General features: G+C 48.5%; 1 protein-coding gene across 1 annotated transcript in view; it reads right to left on the minus strand.

The window, feature by feature from the left end:
- Positions 1–2,678: 2,678 nt before the first annotated feature.
- tmem178b (transmembrane protein 178B) overlaps positions 2,679–18,235 on the minus strand; it is a 198,820-nt gene continuing 183,263 nt past the window's right edge. The window contains exon 5 of the mRNA XM_045700178.1: positions 2,679–4,645. Coding sequence (XP_045556134.1) covers positions 4,395–4,645 — 251 coding nt within the window. The 3' untranslated portion in view covers positions 2,679–4,394. The remainder of the gene's footprint in view (positions 4,646–18,235) is intronic.

Consider the following 18,235-nt stretch of genomic DNA (forward strand, 5'->3'; position numbering starts at 1 on the left):
TGTTTCAAAAGATGACAGGACAGAACCAGGGTAATATTGTTTCAAAAGATGACAGGACAGAACCAGGGTAATATTGTTTCAAAAGATGACAGGACAGAACCAGGGTAATATTGTTTCAAAAGATGACAGGACAGAACCAGGGTAATATTGTTTCAAAAGATGACAGGACAGAACCAGGGTAATATTGTTTCAAAAGATGACAGGACAGAACCAGGGTAATATTGTTTCAAAAGATGACAGGACAGAACCAGGGTAATATTGTCCTCCCAAACAGATGACAGGACAGAACTAGGGTAATATTGTCCTCCCAAACAGATGACAGGACAGAACTAGGGTAATATTGTCCTCCCAAACCAATGACAGGACAGAACCAGGGTAATATTGTCCTCCCAAACAGATGACAGGACAGAACTAGGGTAATATTGTCCTCCCAAACAGATGACAGGACAGAACCAGGGTAATATTGTCCTCCCAAACAGATGACAGGACAGAACCAGGGTAATATTGTCCTCCCAAACAGATGACAGGACAGAACCAGTGTAATATTGTCCTCCCAAACAGATGACAGGACAGAACCAGGGTAATATTATTTAAACAGATGACAGGACAGAACCAGGGTAATATTGTCCTCCCAAACAGATGACAGGACAGAACTAGGGTAATATTATTTAAACAGATGACAGGACAGAACCAGGGTAATATTATTTAAACAGATGACAGGACAGAACTAGGGTAATATTATTTAAACAGATGACAGGACAGAACCAGGGTAATATTATTTAAACAGATGACAGGACAGAACCAGGGTAATATTGTTTAAACAGGAGAGTGCATCTTTCTACTAGTCTCTGTTCATCATTTCTACAACTGTTGTATGTTTTTAATTCTATAGACTGAAAAAACACACACACACACACACACACACACACACACACACACACACACACACACACACACACACACACACACACACACACACACACACACACACACACACACACACACAGTTCCTTCATTCAGAATGGGTTTCAGTAACACAGTTCCTTCATTCAGAATGGGTTTCAGTACAACACACAGTTCCTTCATTCAGGATGGGTTTCAGTACAATACAAAGAAAAAGGAATTAATGTATAAAATGTTAGATGACAGAGGATAGACAGGGCTTGAAGAAATAGGTATGTGTCTCCACTGGCACCCTATTCCCTGTCCAGTGCACTACTGTTGACTAGAGACCAGAGGGAAAAGGGAGCCGTTTGGGACGATTGGCACCCTATTCCCTATCCAGTGTACAGTCGTGGCGAAAAGTTTTGAGAATGACACAAATATTAATTTTCACAAAGTCTGCTGCCTCAGTTTGTATGATGGCAATTTGCATACACTCCAGAATGTTATGAAGAGTGATCAGATGAATTGCAAATAATTGCAAAGGCTCTCTTTGCCATGCAAATGAACTGAATCCCCCCCAAAAATTCCACTGCATTTCAGCCCTGCCATAAAAGGACCAGCTGACATCTCATTAACACAGGTGTGAGTGTTGACAAGGCTGGAGATCACTCAGTCATGCTGATTGAGTTCGAATAACAGACTGGAAGCTTCAAAAGGAGGGTGGTGCTTGGAATCATTGTTCTTCCTCTGTCAACCATAGTTACCTGCAAGAAAACACGTGCCGTCATCATTGCTTTGCACAAAAAAGGCTTCAGAGGCAAGGATATTGCTGCCAGTAAGATTGCACCTAAATCAACCATTTATCGGATCATCAAGAACTTCAAGGAGAGCGGTTCAATTGTTGTGAAGAAAGTCCAGCGAGCGCCAGGACCGTCTCCTAAAGTTGATTCAGCTGTGGGATCGGGGCACCACCAGTACAGAGCTTGCTCAGGAATGGCAGCAGGCAGGTGTGAGTGCATCTGCACGCACAGTGAGGCGAAGACTTTTGGAGGATGGCCTGGTGTCAAGAAGGGCAGCAAAGAAGCCAATTCTCTCCAGGAAAAACATCAGAGACAGACTGATATTCTGCATAAGGTACAGGGATTGGACTGCTGAGGACTGGGGTAAATTCAATTTCTCTGATGAATCCCCTTTCTGATTGTTTGGGGCATCCGGAAAAAAGCTTGTCCGGAGAAGACAAGGTGAGCGCTACCATCAGTCCTGTGTCATGCCAACAGTAGCATGAGACCATTCATGTCTGGGGTTGCTTCTCAGCCAAGGGAGTGGGCTCACTCACAATTTTGCCTAAGAACACAGCCATGAATAAAGAATGGTACCAACACATCCTCCGAAAGCAACTTCTCCCAACCATCCAGGAACAGTTTGGTGACAAACAATGCCATTTCCAGCATAATGGAGCACCTTGCCATAAGGAAAAGTGATAATCAAGTGGCTCGGGGAACAAAACATTGATTTTTGGGTCCATGGCCAGGAAACTCCCCAGACATTAATCACATTGAGAACTTGTGGTCAATCCTCAAGAAGCGGGAGGACAAACAAAAACCCACAAATTCTGACAAACTCCAAGCATTGATTATGCAAGAATGGGCTGCCATCAGTCAGGATGTGGCCCAGAAGTTAATTGACAGCATGCCAGGGCGGATTGCAGAGGTCTTGAAAAAGACTCTTTGCATCAACTTCATGTAATTGTCAATAAAAGCCTTTGACACTTATGAAATGGTTGTAATTATACTTCAGTATTCCATTGTAACATCTGACAAAAATATTTAAAGACACTGAAGCGGTAAACTTTGTGGAAATTAATATTTGTGTCATTCTCTAAAATGTTGGCCACGACTGTACTACTGTTGACTAGAGCCCAGAGGGAATCGGGAGCCATTTGGGATGCAAACTAGGACGCCCTGGTGGGAATGACGATGCTCCAACATGGAATTTCCTGGCTGTAATTTCTCTGGAATGATTATTCTGTAGTTTTGTACAATAGTAGAGATATGGTAGAGAGCCTGTATCGTGTGATGTGCTATCCTTCTCCCACTGCTAGTCCAATGACCCAGAGTAGATCTGAGGAACACACAGCTAGTCCAATGACCCAGAGTAGATCTGAGGAACACACAGCTAGTCCAATGACCCAGAGTGGATCTGAGGAACACACAGCTAGTCCAATGACCCAGAGTGGATCTGAGGAACTCACAGCTAGTCCAATGACCCAGAGTGGATCTGAGGAACACACAGCTAGTCCAATGACCCAGAGTGGATCTGAGGAACACACAGCTAGTCCAATGACCCAGAGTGGATCTGAGGAACACACAGCTAGTCCAATGACCCAGAGTAGATCTGAGGAACACACAGCTAGTCCAATGACCCAGAGTGGATCTGAGGAACACACAGCTAGTCCAATGACCCAGAGTGGATCTGAGGAACACACAGCTAGTCCAATGACCCAGAGTGGATCTGAGGAACACACAGCTAGTCCAATGACCCAGAGTGGATCTGAGGAACACACAGCTAGTCCAATGACCCAGAGTAGATCTGAGGAACACACAGCTAGTCCAATCGGAAGTCTCCAACAAGCTGAGGTGTCTCTTTAGAACAGGATGTGCTGTTTATAATACTCCAACCTTTGACCCCTCTCAGTTAGTGTTGATTAACCCCTTCGACACAGGAGGTTGGTGGCACCTTAATTGGGGAGGACGGGCTCGTGGGAAATGGCTTGAGAGGAAATAGGTGAAATGGTATCAAATACACGGTTTCCGTTCCATTTGCGCCGTTCCAGCCATTCTGATGAGCCGTCCTCCCCTCAGCAGCCTTCACTGCCCCTTAGTAACAATATAGTTTGAGTTCTTCTCCTTGTTGTGGATGGGTTAGAGGCTGGTCACCATGATGAGTTCCTCTGAGGTTCAGACTTAATGTTCCTGCTGAAAAGTGTAATGTCCAATACGTCCCCCCCCCCCGTTGTTATAACTCCCATCCCTTGTTGTCCATCTGTCTGTCATCGTTCATTACCGAAAGGTTCCTCTCGTTCCCCCCCAGTAGAGAAGGCCGTTTCATGGTACATCCATTTCAAGCATCACAACATCCACTCCCCGACTACAAACCCCCCCCAGCACAACTTCAGACCGCTGATTCGATTTTTCTGTCAGTTCGTTGTGTTTTTTTAATCTGTTTTTCAAGAAACCAGATCATGTTTATACACACACACACACTTTAAACATATTTATACACACAGAAACATACTTTAAACAGAGAACAAACAAAACATTGTCTTTAAGTGGCCAGGAAAAGACAGATAGTCGATGAATTAATTAAACGAATGCATGGATTTGTCAACTCATTGTCCCATTTTGTTTGTTAAATTCTCTTTTCTTATGGCTGTCCTGTGTGGTTAAAGGTGTAGTTAGCTATCTATCTAACACTGGACCTCCAGTCCTCTATCCTCCATCCCAGTCCCTCTAGCAGACCGTCCCGTTCTCCTGCCTCGACTTGGGGCAGGTGGATCGAGGGAGGGGCTGGACGGAGGGAGCCAGGGTGCAGAAGAAACCAGCGATGAGAGTGAGCCCCAGACCTCCCCAGGCGCAGAACATGGACCAGCCGTAGCCATGGCCGATGTCGTCTGGCAGGCCGTACAGATAGCGAGGGTAACGGGAGAGCTCAAAGTTGATCCCCGCCACGCAGGTACAGAGAGAGATTATACAGAAGGTGCCTGGGGAGGAAAGAGAGAGAGGAGAGAGAGGGAGAGAGGGAAGGTAGGGGAAAGGGAGAGAGAGGGGGGAGGGGGGAGAGGGTAAGGGTAGCGAGGGAGAGAGAGAGGGGAGGTGTAGAGGGAGAGAGTAGGGGAAGATAAAGGAGAGGGGAGGGGTAGAGAGAGGGGAGATGGGGGGGAGGGAGAGAAGGAGGGAGGGAGAAGGTGGGGATAGGGAGAGAGAGAGGTAGAGACCGAGGGAGGAAGAGAGAGAGAGAAGAGGTGGGGGGAGAGAGAGAGAGAGAGAAGAGGTAGGGACAGAGAGAGAGAGAGAGAGAGAGAGAGACAGTTACACTGATGCAATGAGAACGATGGTGTTCATTTGGTGTTTGAGTGTGAAACCGTTTATCAGTAATATAATACAACATCCAATGCATTGCTATCATCATTATTTTGGAGAACCAATTTCTAACACATTCAGACTGTGAACATTTTGTACAAACAGAAAACTGTCCATTGTACAGCATTAAAATACATTACTTTGGACTTTTTTCATAGGTTCCTCTCTTTTGTGTGTGTAGATTGAGGGTGTAATTCCATCCTGACTCTGTGAGCTGGGTGTGTGACACCTCTGGGCTGTTTAGCTGCGTCCCCAATGGCACCCAACAACCCTGTACAGGACACTATTTCTGACCAGGACCCAATGGCACCCAACAACCCTGTATAGGACACTACCTCTGACCAGGACCCAATGGGTATGTGCAGACTAGCTGGTTGGACATATTCAATCTCTGCCGATCCCAGTCTGCTGTCCCCACTTGCTTCAAGATGCGTCGTCTGTGGATCTATTGTGTGTCGGCTAAGGTAGAGGTGATATGATCCTTGACTAGTCTCTCAAAGCACTGATAACGGAAGTGAGTACTACGGGCGATAGTCATTTACTCACTTCCGTTATCAGTGCTTTGAGAGACTAGTCAAGGATCATATCACCTCTACCTTAGCCGACACACAATAGATCCACAGACGACGCAATTACCATCGCACTTCACCCTGCCATATACCACCTGGACAAGAATGAGAATGCTGTTCATCGACTACAGCTCAGCCTTCAAGACCATAATACCCTCCAAGCTCATTACTAAGCTCTGGGCCCTGGGTCTGAACCCCTCCCTGTGCAACTGGATCCTGGACGTCCTGACGGGCCACTACCCCCAGATGGTGAGAGTAGGCAACAACACCTCCGCCACGCTGATCCACAACACGGGGAGTCCCTCAGGGATGTGTGCTTAGTCCCCTCCTGTACTCCCTGTTCACACATGACTGCACCGGCCATGTACGTCTCCAACTCAATTATTACGTTTTCTGAAGACACAACAGTTATAGGCCTGAATACCAGCAATGACGAGGTGAGAACCCCGGCGGAGTGGTGCCAGAAAAATAACCTCAACGTCAACAAAACGAAGGAGCTGATCGTGGACTACAGGAGACAGCAGAGAGAGCACTCCCCCGTCCACATCTACAGGGCCGCCCCCCGTCCACATCTACAGGGCCGCCCCCCGTCCACATCTACAGGGCCGCCCCCCGTCCACATCTACAGGGCCGCCCCCCATCCACATCTACAGGGCCGCCCCCCGTCCACATCTACAGGGCCGCCCCCGTCCACATCTACAGGGCCGCCCCCCGTCCACATCTACAGGGCCGCCCCCCGTCCACATCTACAGGGCCGCCCCCGTCCACATCTACAGGGCCGCCCCGTCCACATCGACAGGGCCGCCCCGTCCACATCTACAGGGCCGCCCCCGTCCACATCTACAGGGCCGCCCCGTCCCACATCTACAGGGCCGCCCCGTCCACATCTACAGGGCCGCCCCCCGTCCACATCTACAGGGCCGCCCCCCGTCCACATCGACAGGGCCGCCCCCCGTCCACATCTACAGGGCCGCCCCCCGTCCACATCTACAGGGCCGCCCCCCGTCCACATCGACAGGGCCGCCCCCCGTCCACATCTACAGGGCCGCCCCGTCCACATCTACAGGGCCGCCCCCGTCCACATCGACAGGGGAGGGGGTCAAAAGCTTTGTGTTCCTCGGCGTGCACATCACTGACACCCTGAAATGGTCTCTTCACACTGACAGCACGGTGAAGAAGGAGCAACAGCACCTCTTCAACCTCAGGAGGCAGAAGAAATTTGGCTTGGCCCCCTATGACTATGACCCTCACGGACATCGACAGATGCACCATTGAAAGCATCCTGTCGGGCTGTATCACAGCCTGGTACGGCAACTGCACCATCAACAACCTCAGAGCTTCAGAGGGTGGTGCGGTCAGCCCAACGCATCACTGGGGGCACACTGCCTGCCCTCCAGGATATCTACAGGTGTTACAGGAAGACCAAGAAGATCATCAAGGACCTCAGCCACCCGAGTAACGGCGTGTCCTGAGACATGTCCATCAAAGCTGGGACCGAGAGACTGAAAAACAGGCCATCAGACTGTTAAATAGTCACCACTAGCCGGCCTCCCCCCAGTACCCTGCCCTGAACTATAGTCACTGTTACTAGTCTCCCCCAGTACCCTGAACTATAGTCACTGTTACTAGTCTCCCCCCAGTACCCTGAACTATAGTCACTGTTACTAGTCTCCCCCAGTACCCTGAACTATAGTCACTGTTACCAGTCTCCCCAGTACCCTGAACTATAGTCACTGTTACTAGTCTCCCCCAGTACCCTGCCCTGAACTATAGTCACTGTTACTAGTCTCCCCCAGTACCCTGAACTATAGTCACTGTTACTAGTCTCCCCCCAGTACCCCGAACTATAGTCACTGTTACTAGTCTCCCCCCAGTACCCTGAACTATAGTCACTGTTACTAGTCTCTCCCCAGTACCCTGAACTATAGTCACTGTTACTAGTCTCCCCCCAGTACCCTGAACTATAGTCACTGTTACTAGTCTCCCCCAGTACCCTGCCCTGAACTATAGTCACTGTTACTAGTCTCCCCCCAGTACCCTGAACTATAGTCACTGTTACTAGTCTCCCCCAGTACCCTGAACTATAGTCACTGTTACTAGTCTCCCCCCAGTACCCTGAACTATAGTCACTGTTACTAGTCTCCCTCAGTACCCTGAACTATAGTCACTGTAACTAGCCTCCCCCAGTACCCTGAACTATAGTCACTGTTACTAGTCTCCCCCAGTACCCTGAACTATAGTCACTGTTACTAGTCTCCCCCCAGTACCCTGAACTATAGTCACTGTTACTAGTCTCTCCCCAGTACCCTGAACTATAGTCACTGTTACTAGTCTCCCCCAGTACCCTGAACTATAGTCACTGTTACTAGTCTCCCCCAGTACCCTGCCCTGAACTATAGTCACTGTTACTAGTCTCCCCCAGTACCCCTGAACTATAGTCACTGTTACTAGTCTCCCCCAGTACCCTGAACTATAGTCATTGTAACTAGTCTCCCCCAGTACTCTGCCCTGAACTATAGTCACTGTTACTAGTCTCCCCCAGTACCCTTCCCTGAACTATAGTCACTGTTACTAGTCTCCCCCAGTACCCTGAACTATAGTCACTGTTACTAGTCTCCCCCAGTACCCTGAACTATAGTCACTGTTACTCGTCTCCCCCAGTACCCTGCCCTGAACTATAGTCACTGTTACTAGTCTCCCCCAGTACCCTGAACTATAGTCACTGTTACTAGTCTCCCCCCAGTACCCTGAACTATAGTCACTGTTACTAGTCTCCCCCAGTACCCTGAACTATAGTCACTGTTACTAGTCTCCCCCAGTACCCTGAACTATAGTCACTGTTACTAGTCTCCCCCAGTACCCTGCCCTGAACTATAGTCACTGTTACTAGTCTCCCCCAGTACCCTGAACTATAGTCACTGTTACTAGTCTCCCCCAAAACCCTGAACTATAGTCACTGTTACTAGTCTCCCCCCAGTACCCTGAACTATAGTCACTGTTACCAGTCTCCCCCAGTACCCTGAACTATAGTCACTGTTACTAGTCTCCCCCAGTACCCTGCCCTGAACTATAGTCACTGTTACTAGTCTCCCCCAGTACCCTGAACTATAGTCACTGTTACTAGTCTCCCCCCAGTACCCTGAACTATAGTCACTGTTACTAGTCTCCCCCAGTACCCTGAACTATAGTCACTGTTACTAGTCTCCCCCCAGTACCCTGAACTATAGTCACTGTTACAAGTCTCCCCCAGTACCCTGAACTATAGTCACTGTTACTAGTCTCCCCGCAGTACCCTGAACTATAGTCACTGTTACTAGTCTCCCCCAGTACCCTGAACTATAGTCACTGTTACTAGTCTCCCCCAGTACCCTGAACTATAGTCACTGTTACTAGTCTCCCCAGTACCCTGAACTATAGTCACTGTTACTAGTCTCCCCCAGTACCCTGAACTATAGTCACTGTTACTAGTCTCCCCCAGTACCCTGAACTATAGTCACTGTTACTAGTCTCCCCCAGTACCCTGAACTGTAGTCACTGTTACTAGTCTCCCCCCAGTACCCTGCACTATAGTCACTGTTACTAGTCTCCCCCAGTACCCTGCCCTGAACTATAGTCACTGTTACTAGTCTCCCCCAGTACCCTGCCCTGAACTATAGTCACTGTTACTAGTCTCCCCAGTACCCTGAACTATAGTCACTGTTACTAGTCTCCCCCAGTACCCTGAACTATAGTCACTGTTACTAGTCTCCCCCAGTACCCTGAACTATAGTCACTGTTACTAGTCTCCCCCCAGTACTCTGAACTGTAGTCACTGTTACTAGTCTCCCCCCAGTACCCTGCCCTGAACTATAGTCACTGTTACTAGTCTCCCCCAGTACCCTGAATTATAGTCACTGTTACTAGTCTCCCCCAGTACCCTGAACTATAGTCACTGTTACTAGTCTCCCCCCAGTACCCTGAACTATAGTCACTGTTACTAGTCTCCCCCAGTACCCTGCCCTGAACTATAGTCACTGTTACTAGTCTCCCCCCAGTACAATGCCCTGAACTATAGTCACTGTTACTAGTCTCCCCAGTACCCTGAACTATAGTCACTGTTACTAGTCTCCCCCCAGTACCCTGCCCTGAACTATAGTCACTGTTACTAGTCTCCCCCAGTACCCTGAACTATAGTCACTGTTACCAGTCTCCCCCAGTACCCTGAACTATAGTCACTGTTACTAGTCTCCCCCAGTACCCTGCCCTGATCTAAAGTCACTGTTACTAGTCTCCCCCAGTACCCTGAACTATAGTCACTGCTACTAGTCTCCCCCAGTACCCTGAACTGTAGTCACTGTTACTAGTCTCCCCCAGTACCCTGAACTATAGTCACTGTTACTAGTCTCCCCCAGTACCCTGAACTATAGTCACTGTTACTAGTCTCCCCCAGTACCCTGAACTATAGTCACTGTTACTAGTCTCCCCCAGTACCCTGCCCTGAACTATTGTCACTGTTACTAGTCTCCCCCAGTACCATGAACTATAGTAACTGTTACTAGTCTCCCCCAGTACCCTGAACTATAGTCACTGTTACTAGTCTCCCCCAGTAACCTGAACTATAGTCACTGTTACTAGCCTCCCCCAGAACCCTGAACTATAGTCACTGTTACTAGTCTCCCCCAGTACCCTGAACTATAGTCACTGTTACTAGTCTCCCCCAGTACCCTGAACTATAGTCACTGTTACTAGTCTCCCCCAGTACCCTGAACTATAGTCACTGTTACCAGTCTCCCCCAGTACCCCTGAACTATAGTCACTGTTGCTAGTCTCCCCCAGTACCCTGCCCTGAACTATAGTCACTGTTGCTAGTCTCCCCAGTACCCCCTGAACTATAGTCACTGTTACTAGTCTCCCCCAGTACCCTGAACTATAGTCACTGTTACTAGTCTCCCCCAGTACCCTGAACTTTAGTCACTGTTTCTAGTCTCCCCCAGTACCCTGCCCTGCACTATAGTCACTGTTACTAGTCTCCCCCAGTACCCTGAACTATAGTCACTGTTACTAGTCTACCCCCAGTACCCTGAACTATAGTCACTCTTACTAGTCTCCCCCAGTCCCCTTCCCTGAACTATAGTCACTGTTACTAGTCTCCCCCAGTACCCTGAACTATAGTCACTGTTACTAGTCTCCCCCAGTACCCTGAACTATAGTCACTGTTACCAGTCTCCCCCAGTACCCTGAACTATAGTCACTGTTACTAGTCTCCCCCAGTACCCTGCCCTGATCTAAAGTCACTGTTACTAGTCTCCCCCCAGTACCCTGAACTATAGTCACTGTTACTAGTCTCCCCCAGTACCCTGCCTGAACTATAGTCACTGTTACTAGTCTCCCCCAGTACCCTGAACTATAGTCACTGTTACTAGTCTCCCCGTAGTACCCTGCCCTGAACTATAGTCACTGTTACTAGTCTCCCCCAGTACCCTGCCCTGAACTATAGTCACTGTTACTAGTCTCCCCCAGTACCCTGAACTATAGTCACTGTTACTAGTCTCCCCCAGTACCCTGAACTATAGTCACTGTTACTAGCCTCCCCCAGTACCCTGAACGATAGTCACTGTTACTAGTCTCCCCCAGTACCCTGAAATATAGTCACTGTTACTAGTCTCCACCCAGTACCCTGAACTATAGTCACTGTTACTAGTCTCCCCCAGTACCCTGAACTATAGTCGCTGTTACTAGTCTCCCCCCAGTACCCTGAACTATAGTCACTGTTACTAGTCTCCCCAGTACCCTGAACTATAGTCACTGTTACTAGTCTCCCCCAGTACCCTGAACTATAGTCACTGTTACTAGTCTCCCCCAGTACCCTGAACTATAGTCACTGTTACTAGTCTCCCCCAGTACCCTGAACTGTAGTCACTGTTACTAGTCTCCCCCAGTACCCTGCACTATAGTCACTGTTACTAGTCTCCCCCAGTACCCTGCCCTGAACTATAGTCACTGTTACTAGTCTCCCCCAGTACCCTGCCCTGAACTATAGTCACTGTTACTAGTCTCCCCCAGTACCCTGAACTATAGTCACTGTTACTAGTCTCCCCCAGTACCCTGAACTATAGTCACTGTTACTAGTCTCCCCCAGTACCCTGAACTATAGTCACTGTTACTAGTCTCCCCCAGTACTCTGAACTGTAGTCACTGTTACTAGTCTCCCCCAGTACCCTGCCCTGAACTATAGTCACTGTTACTAGTCTCCCCCAGTACCCTGAATTATAGTCACTGTTACTAGTCTCCCCCAGTACCCTGAACTATAGTCACTGTTACTAGTCTCCCCCAGTACCCTGAACTATAGTCACTGTTACTAGTCTCCCCCAGTACCCTGCCCTGAACTATAGTCACTGTTACTAGTCTCCCCCCAGTACAATGCCCTGAACTATAGTCACTGTTACTAGTCTCCCCCAGTACCCTGAACTATAGTCACTGTTACTAGTCTCCCCCCAGTACCCTGCCCTGAACTATAGTCACTGTTACTAGTCTCCCCCAGTACCCTGAACTATAGTCACTGTTACCAGTCTCCCCCAGTACCCTGAACTATAGTCACTGTTACTAGTCTCCCCCAGTACCCTGCCCTGATCTAAAGTCACTGTTACTAGTCTCCCCCAGTACCCTGAACTATAGTCACTGCTACTAGTCTCCCCCCAGTACCCTGAACTGTAGTCACTGTTACTAGTCTCCCCCAGTACCCTGCCCTGAACTATAGTCACTGTTACTAGTCTCCCCCCAGTACCCTGAACTATAGTCACTGTTACTAGTCTCCCCCCAGTACCCTGCCCTGAACTATTGTCACTGTTACTAGTCTCCCCCCAGTACCATGAACTATAGTAACTGTTACTAGTCTCCCCCCAGTACCCTGAACTATAGTCACTGTTACTAGTCTCCCCCAGTAACCTGAACTATAGTCACTGTTACTAGCCTCCCCCCAGAACCCTGAACTATAGTCACTGTTACTAGTCTCCCCCCAGTACCCTGAACTATAGTCACTGTTACTAGTCTCCCCCAGTACCCTGAACTATAGTCACTGTTACTAGTCTCCCCCCAGTACCCTGAACTATAGTCACTGTTACCAGTCTCCCCCAGTACCCTGAACTATAGTCACTGTTACTAGCCTCCCCCAGTACCCTGCCCTGAACTATAGTCACTGTTGCTAGTCTCCCCCAGTACCCTGCCCTGAACTATAGTCACTGTTACTAGTCTCCCCCAGTACCCTGAACTATAGTCACTGTTACTAGTCTCCCCCAGTACCCTGAACTTTAGTCACTGTTTCTAGTCTCCCCCAGTACCCTGCCCTGAACTATAGTCACTGTTACTAGTCTCCCCCAGTACCCTGAACTATAGTCACTGTTACTAGTCTACCCCCAGTACCCTGAACTATAGTCACTCTTACTAGTCTCCCCCAGTCCCCTTCCCTGAACTATAGTCACTGTTACTAGTCTCCCCCAGTACCCTGAACTATAGTCACTGTTACTAGTCTCCCCCAGTACCCTGAACTATAGTCACTGTTACTAGTCTCCCCCAGTACCCTGAACTATAGTCACTGTTACTATTCTCCCCCAGTACCCTGAACTATAGTCACTGTTACTAGTCTCCCCCAGTACCCTGAACTATAGTCACTGTTACTAGTCTCCCCCAGTACCCTGAACTATAGTCACTGTTACTAGTCTCCCCCAGTACCCTGAACTATAGTCACTGTTACTAGTCTCCCCCAGTACCCTGCCTGAACTATAGTCACTGTTACTAGTCTCCCCCAGTACCCTGAACTATAGTCACTGTTACTAGTCTCCCCGTAGTACCCTGCCCTGAACTATAGTCACTGTTACTAGTCTCCCCCAGTACCCTGCCCTGAACTATAGTCACTGTTACTAGTCTCCCCCAGTACCCTGAACTATAGTCACTGTTACTAGTCTCCCCCCAGTACCCTGAACTATAGTCACTGTTACTAGCCTCCCCCAGTACCCTGAACGATAGTCACTGTTACTAGTCTCCCCCAGTACCCTGAAATATAGTCACTGTTACTAGTCTCCACCCAGTACCCTGAACTATAGTCACTGTTACTAGTCTCCCCCAGTACCCTGAACTATAGTCGCTGTTACTAGTCTCCCCCCAGTACCCTGAACTATAGTCACTGTTACTAGTCTCCCCCAGTACCCTGAACTATAGTCACTGTTACTAGCCTCCCCCAGTACCCTGAACGATAGTCACTGTTACTAGTCTCCCCCAGTACCCTGAAATATAGTCACTGTTACTAGTCTCCCCCAGTACCCTGAACTATAGTCACTGTTACTAGTCTCCCCCAGTACCCTGAACTATAGTCACTGTTACTAGTCTCCCCCCAGTACCCTGAACTATAGTAACTGTTACTAGTCTCCACCCAGTACCCCGAACTATAGCCACTGTTACTAGTCTCCCCCCAGTACCCTGAACTATAGTCACTGTTACTAGTCTCTCCCCAGTACCCTGAACTATAGTCACTGTTACTAGTCTCCCCCCAGTACCCTGAACTATAGTCACTGTTACTAGTCTCCCCCAGTACCCTGCCCTGAACTATAGTCACTGTTACTAGTCTCCCCCCAGTACCCTGAACTATAGTCACTGTTACTAGTCTCCCCCAGTACCCTGAACTATAGTCACTGTTACTAGTCTCCCCCAGTACCCTGAACTATAGTCACTGTTACTAGTCTCCCCCAGTACCCTGAACTATAGTCACTGTTACTAGTCTCCCCCAGTACCCTGAACTATAGTCACTGTTACTAGTCTCCCCCAGTACCCTGAACTATAGTCACTGTTACTAGTCTCCCCCAGTACCCTGAACTATAGTCACTGTTACTAGTCTCTCCCCAGTACCCTGAACTATAGTCACTGTTACTAGTCTCCCCCAGTACCCTGAACTATAGTCACTGTTACTAGTCTCCCCCAGTACCCTGCCCTGAACTATAGTCACTGTTACTAGTCTCCCCCAGTACCCTGAACTATAGTCACTGTTACTAGTCTCCCCCAGTACCCCTGAACTATAGTCACTGTTACTAGTCTCCCCCAGTACCCTGAACTATAGTCACTGTTACTAGTCTCCCCCAGTACTCTCCCTGAACTATAGTCACTGTTACTAGTCTCCCCCAGTACCCCTGAACTATAGTCACTGTTACTAGTCTCCCCCAGTACCCTGAACTATAGTCACTGTTACTAGTCTCCCCCAGTACCCTGAACTATAGTCACTGTTACTAGTCTCCCCCAGTACCCTGAACTATAGTCACTGTTACTAGTCTCCCCCAGTACCCTGAACTATAGTCACTGTTACTAGTCTCCCCCAGTACCCTGAACTATAGTCACTGTTACTAGTCTCCCCCAGTACCCTGAACTATAGTCACTGTTACTAGTCTCCCCCAGTACCCTGAACTATAGTCACTGTTACTAGTCTCCCCCAGTACCCTGAACTATAGTCACTGTTACTAGTCTCCCCCAGTACCCTGAACTATAGTCACTGTTACTAGTCTCCCCCAGTACCCTGAACTATAGTCACTGTTACTAGTCTCCCCCAGTACCCTGAACTATAGTCACTGTTACTAGTCTCCCCCAGTACCCTGAACTATAGTCACTGTTACTAGTCTCCCCCAGTACTGCCCTGAACTATAGTCACTGTTACTAGTCTCCCCCAGTACCCTGAACTATAGTCACTGTTACTAGTCTCCCCCAGTACCCTGAACTATAGTCACTGTTACTAGTCTCCCCCAGTACCCTGAACTATAGTCACTGTTACTAGTCTCCCCCAGTACCCTGAACTATAGTCACTGTTACTAGTCTCCCCCAGTACCCTGAACTATAGTCACTGTTACTAGTCTCCCCCAGTACCCTGAACTATAGTCACTGTTACTAGTCTCCCCCAGTACCCTGAACTATAGTCACTGTTACTAGTCTCCCCCCAGTACCCTGAACTATAGTCACTGTTACTAGTCTCCCCCAGTACCCTGAACTATAGTCACTGTTACTAGTCTCCCCCAGTACCCTGAACTATAGTCACTGTTACTAGTCTCCCCCAGTACCCTGAACTATAGTCACTGTTACTAGTCTCCCCCAGTACCCTGAACTATAGTCACTGTTACTAGTCTCCCCCAGTACCCTGAACTATAGTCACTGTTACTAGTCTCCCCCAGTACCCTGAACTATAGTCACTGTTACTAGTCTCCCCCAGTACCCTGAACTATAGTCACTGTTACTAGTCTCCCCCAGTACCCTGAACTATAGTCACTGTTACTAGTCTCCCCCCAGTACCCTGAACTATAGTCACTGTTACTAGTCTCCCCCAGTACCCTGAACTATAGTCACTGTTACTAGTCTCCCCCAGTACCCTGAACTATAGTCACTGTTACTAGTCTCCCCCAGTACCCTGAACTATAGTCACTGTTACTAGTCTCCCCCAGTACCCTGAACTATAGTCACTGTTACTAGTCTCCCCCAGTACCCTGAACTATAGTCACTGTTACTAGTCTCCCCCAGTACCCTGAACTATAGTCACTGTTACTAGTCTCCCCCAGTACCCTGAACTATAGTCACTGTTACTAGTCTCCCCCAGTACCCTGAACTATAGTCACTGTTACTAGTCTCCCCCAGTACCCTGAACTATAGTCACTGTTACTAGTCTCCCCCAGTACCCTGAACTATAGTCACTGTTACTAGTCTCCCCCAGTACCCTGAACTATAGTCACTGTTACTAGTCTCCCCCAGTACCCTGAACTATAGTCACTGTTACTAGTCTCCCCCAGTACCCTGAACTATAGTCACTGTTACTAGTCTCCCCCAGTACCCCTGAACTATAGTCACTGTTACTAGTCTCCCCCAGTACCCTGCCCTGAACTATAGTCACTGTTACTAGTCTCCCCCAGTACCGCCCTGAACTATAGTCACTGTTACTAGTCTCCCCCAGTACCCTGAACTATAGTCACTGTTACTAGTCTCCCCCAGTACCCTGAACTATAGTCACTGTTACTAGTCTCCCCCAGTACCCTGAACTATAGTCACTGTTACTAGTCTCCCCCAGTACCCCTGAACTATAGTCACTGTTACTAGTCTCCCCCAGTACCCTGAACTATAGTCACTGTTACTAGTCTCCCCCAGTACCCTGAACTATAGTCACTGTTACTAGTCTCCCCCAGTACCCTGAACTATAGTCACTGTTACTAGTCTCCCCCAGTACCCTGAACTATAGTCACTGTTACTAGTCTCCCCCAGTACCCTGAACTATAGTCACTGTTACTAGTCTCCCCCAGTACCCTGAACTATAGTCACTGTTACTAGTCTCCCCCAGTACCCTGAACTATAGTCACTGTTACTAGTCTCCCCCAGTACCCTGAACTATAGTCACTGTTACTAGTCTCCCCCAGTACCCTGAACTATAGTCACTGTTACTAGTCTCCCCCAGTACCCTGAACTATAGTCACTGTTACTAGTCTCCCCCAGTACCCTGAACTATAGTCACTGTTACTAGTCTCCCCCAGTACCCTGAACTATAGTCACTGTTACTAGTCTCCCCCCAGTACGCCCTGAACTATAGTCACTGTTACTAGTCTCCCCCAGTACCCTGAACTATAGTCACTGTTACTAGTCTCCCCCAGTACCCTGAACTATAGTCACTGTTACTAGTCTCCCCCAGTACCCTGAACTATAGTCACTGTTACTAGTCTCCCCCAGTACCCTGAACTATAGTCACTGTTACTAGTCTCCCCCAGTACCCTGAACTATAGTCACTGTTACTAGTCTCCCCCAGTACCCTGAACTATAGTCACTGTTACTAGTCTCCCCCCAGTACCCTGAACTATAGTCACTGTTACTAGTCTCCCCCAGTACCCTGAACTATAGTCACTGTTACTAGTCTCCCCCAGTACCCTGAACTATAGTCACTGTTACTAGTCTCCCCCAGTACCCTGAACTATAGTCACTGTTACTAGTCTCCCCCAGTACCCTGAACTATAGTCACTGTTACTAGTCTCCCCCAGTACCCTGAACTATAGTCACTGTTACTAGTCTCCCCCAGTACCCCTGAACTATAGTCACTGTTACTAGTCTCCCCCAGTACCCTGAACTATAGTCACTGTTACTAGTCTCCCCCAGTACCCCTGAACTATAGTCACTGTTACTAGTCTCCCCCAGTACCCTGAACTATAGTCACTGTTACTAGTCTCCCCCAGTACCCTGAACTATAGTCACTGTTACTAGTCTCCCCCAGTACCCCTGAACTATAGTCACTGTTACTAGTCTCCCCCAGTACCCTGAACTATAGTCACTGTTACTAGTCTCCCCCAGTACCCTGAACTATAGTCACTGTTACTAGTCTCCCCCAGTACCCTGAACTATAGTCACTGTTACTAGTCTCCCCCAGTACCCTGAACTATAGTCACTGTTACTAGTCTCCCCCAGTACCCTGAACTATAGTCACTGTTACTAGTCTCCCCCAGTACCCTGAACTATAGTCACTGTTACTAGTCTCCCCCAGTACCCTGAACTATAGTCACTGTTACTAGTCTCCCCCAGTACCCTGAACTATAGTCACTGTTACTAGTCTCCCCCAGTACCCTGAACTATAGTCACTGTTACTAGTCTCCCCCAGTACCCTGAACT

This window comes from Salmo salar, chromosome ssa17 (assembly GCF_905237065.1).
Source record: "Salmo salar chromosome ssa17, Ssal_v3.1, whole genome shotgun sequence".
NCBI classification, from domain to species: domain Eukaryota; kingdom Metazoa; phylum Chordata; class Actinopteri; order Salmoniformes; family Salmonidae; genus Salmo; species Salmo salar.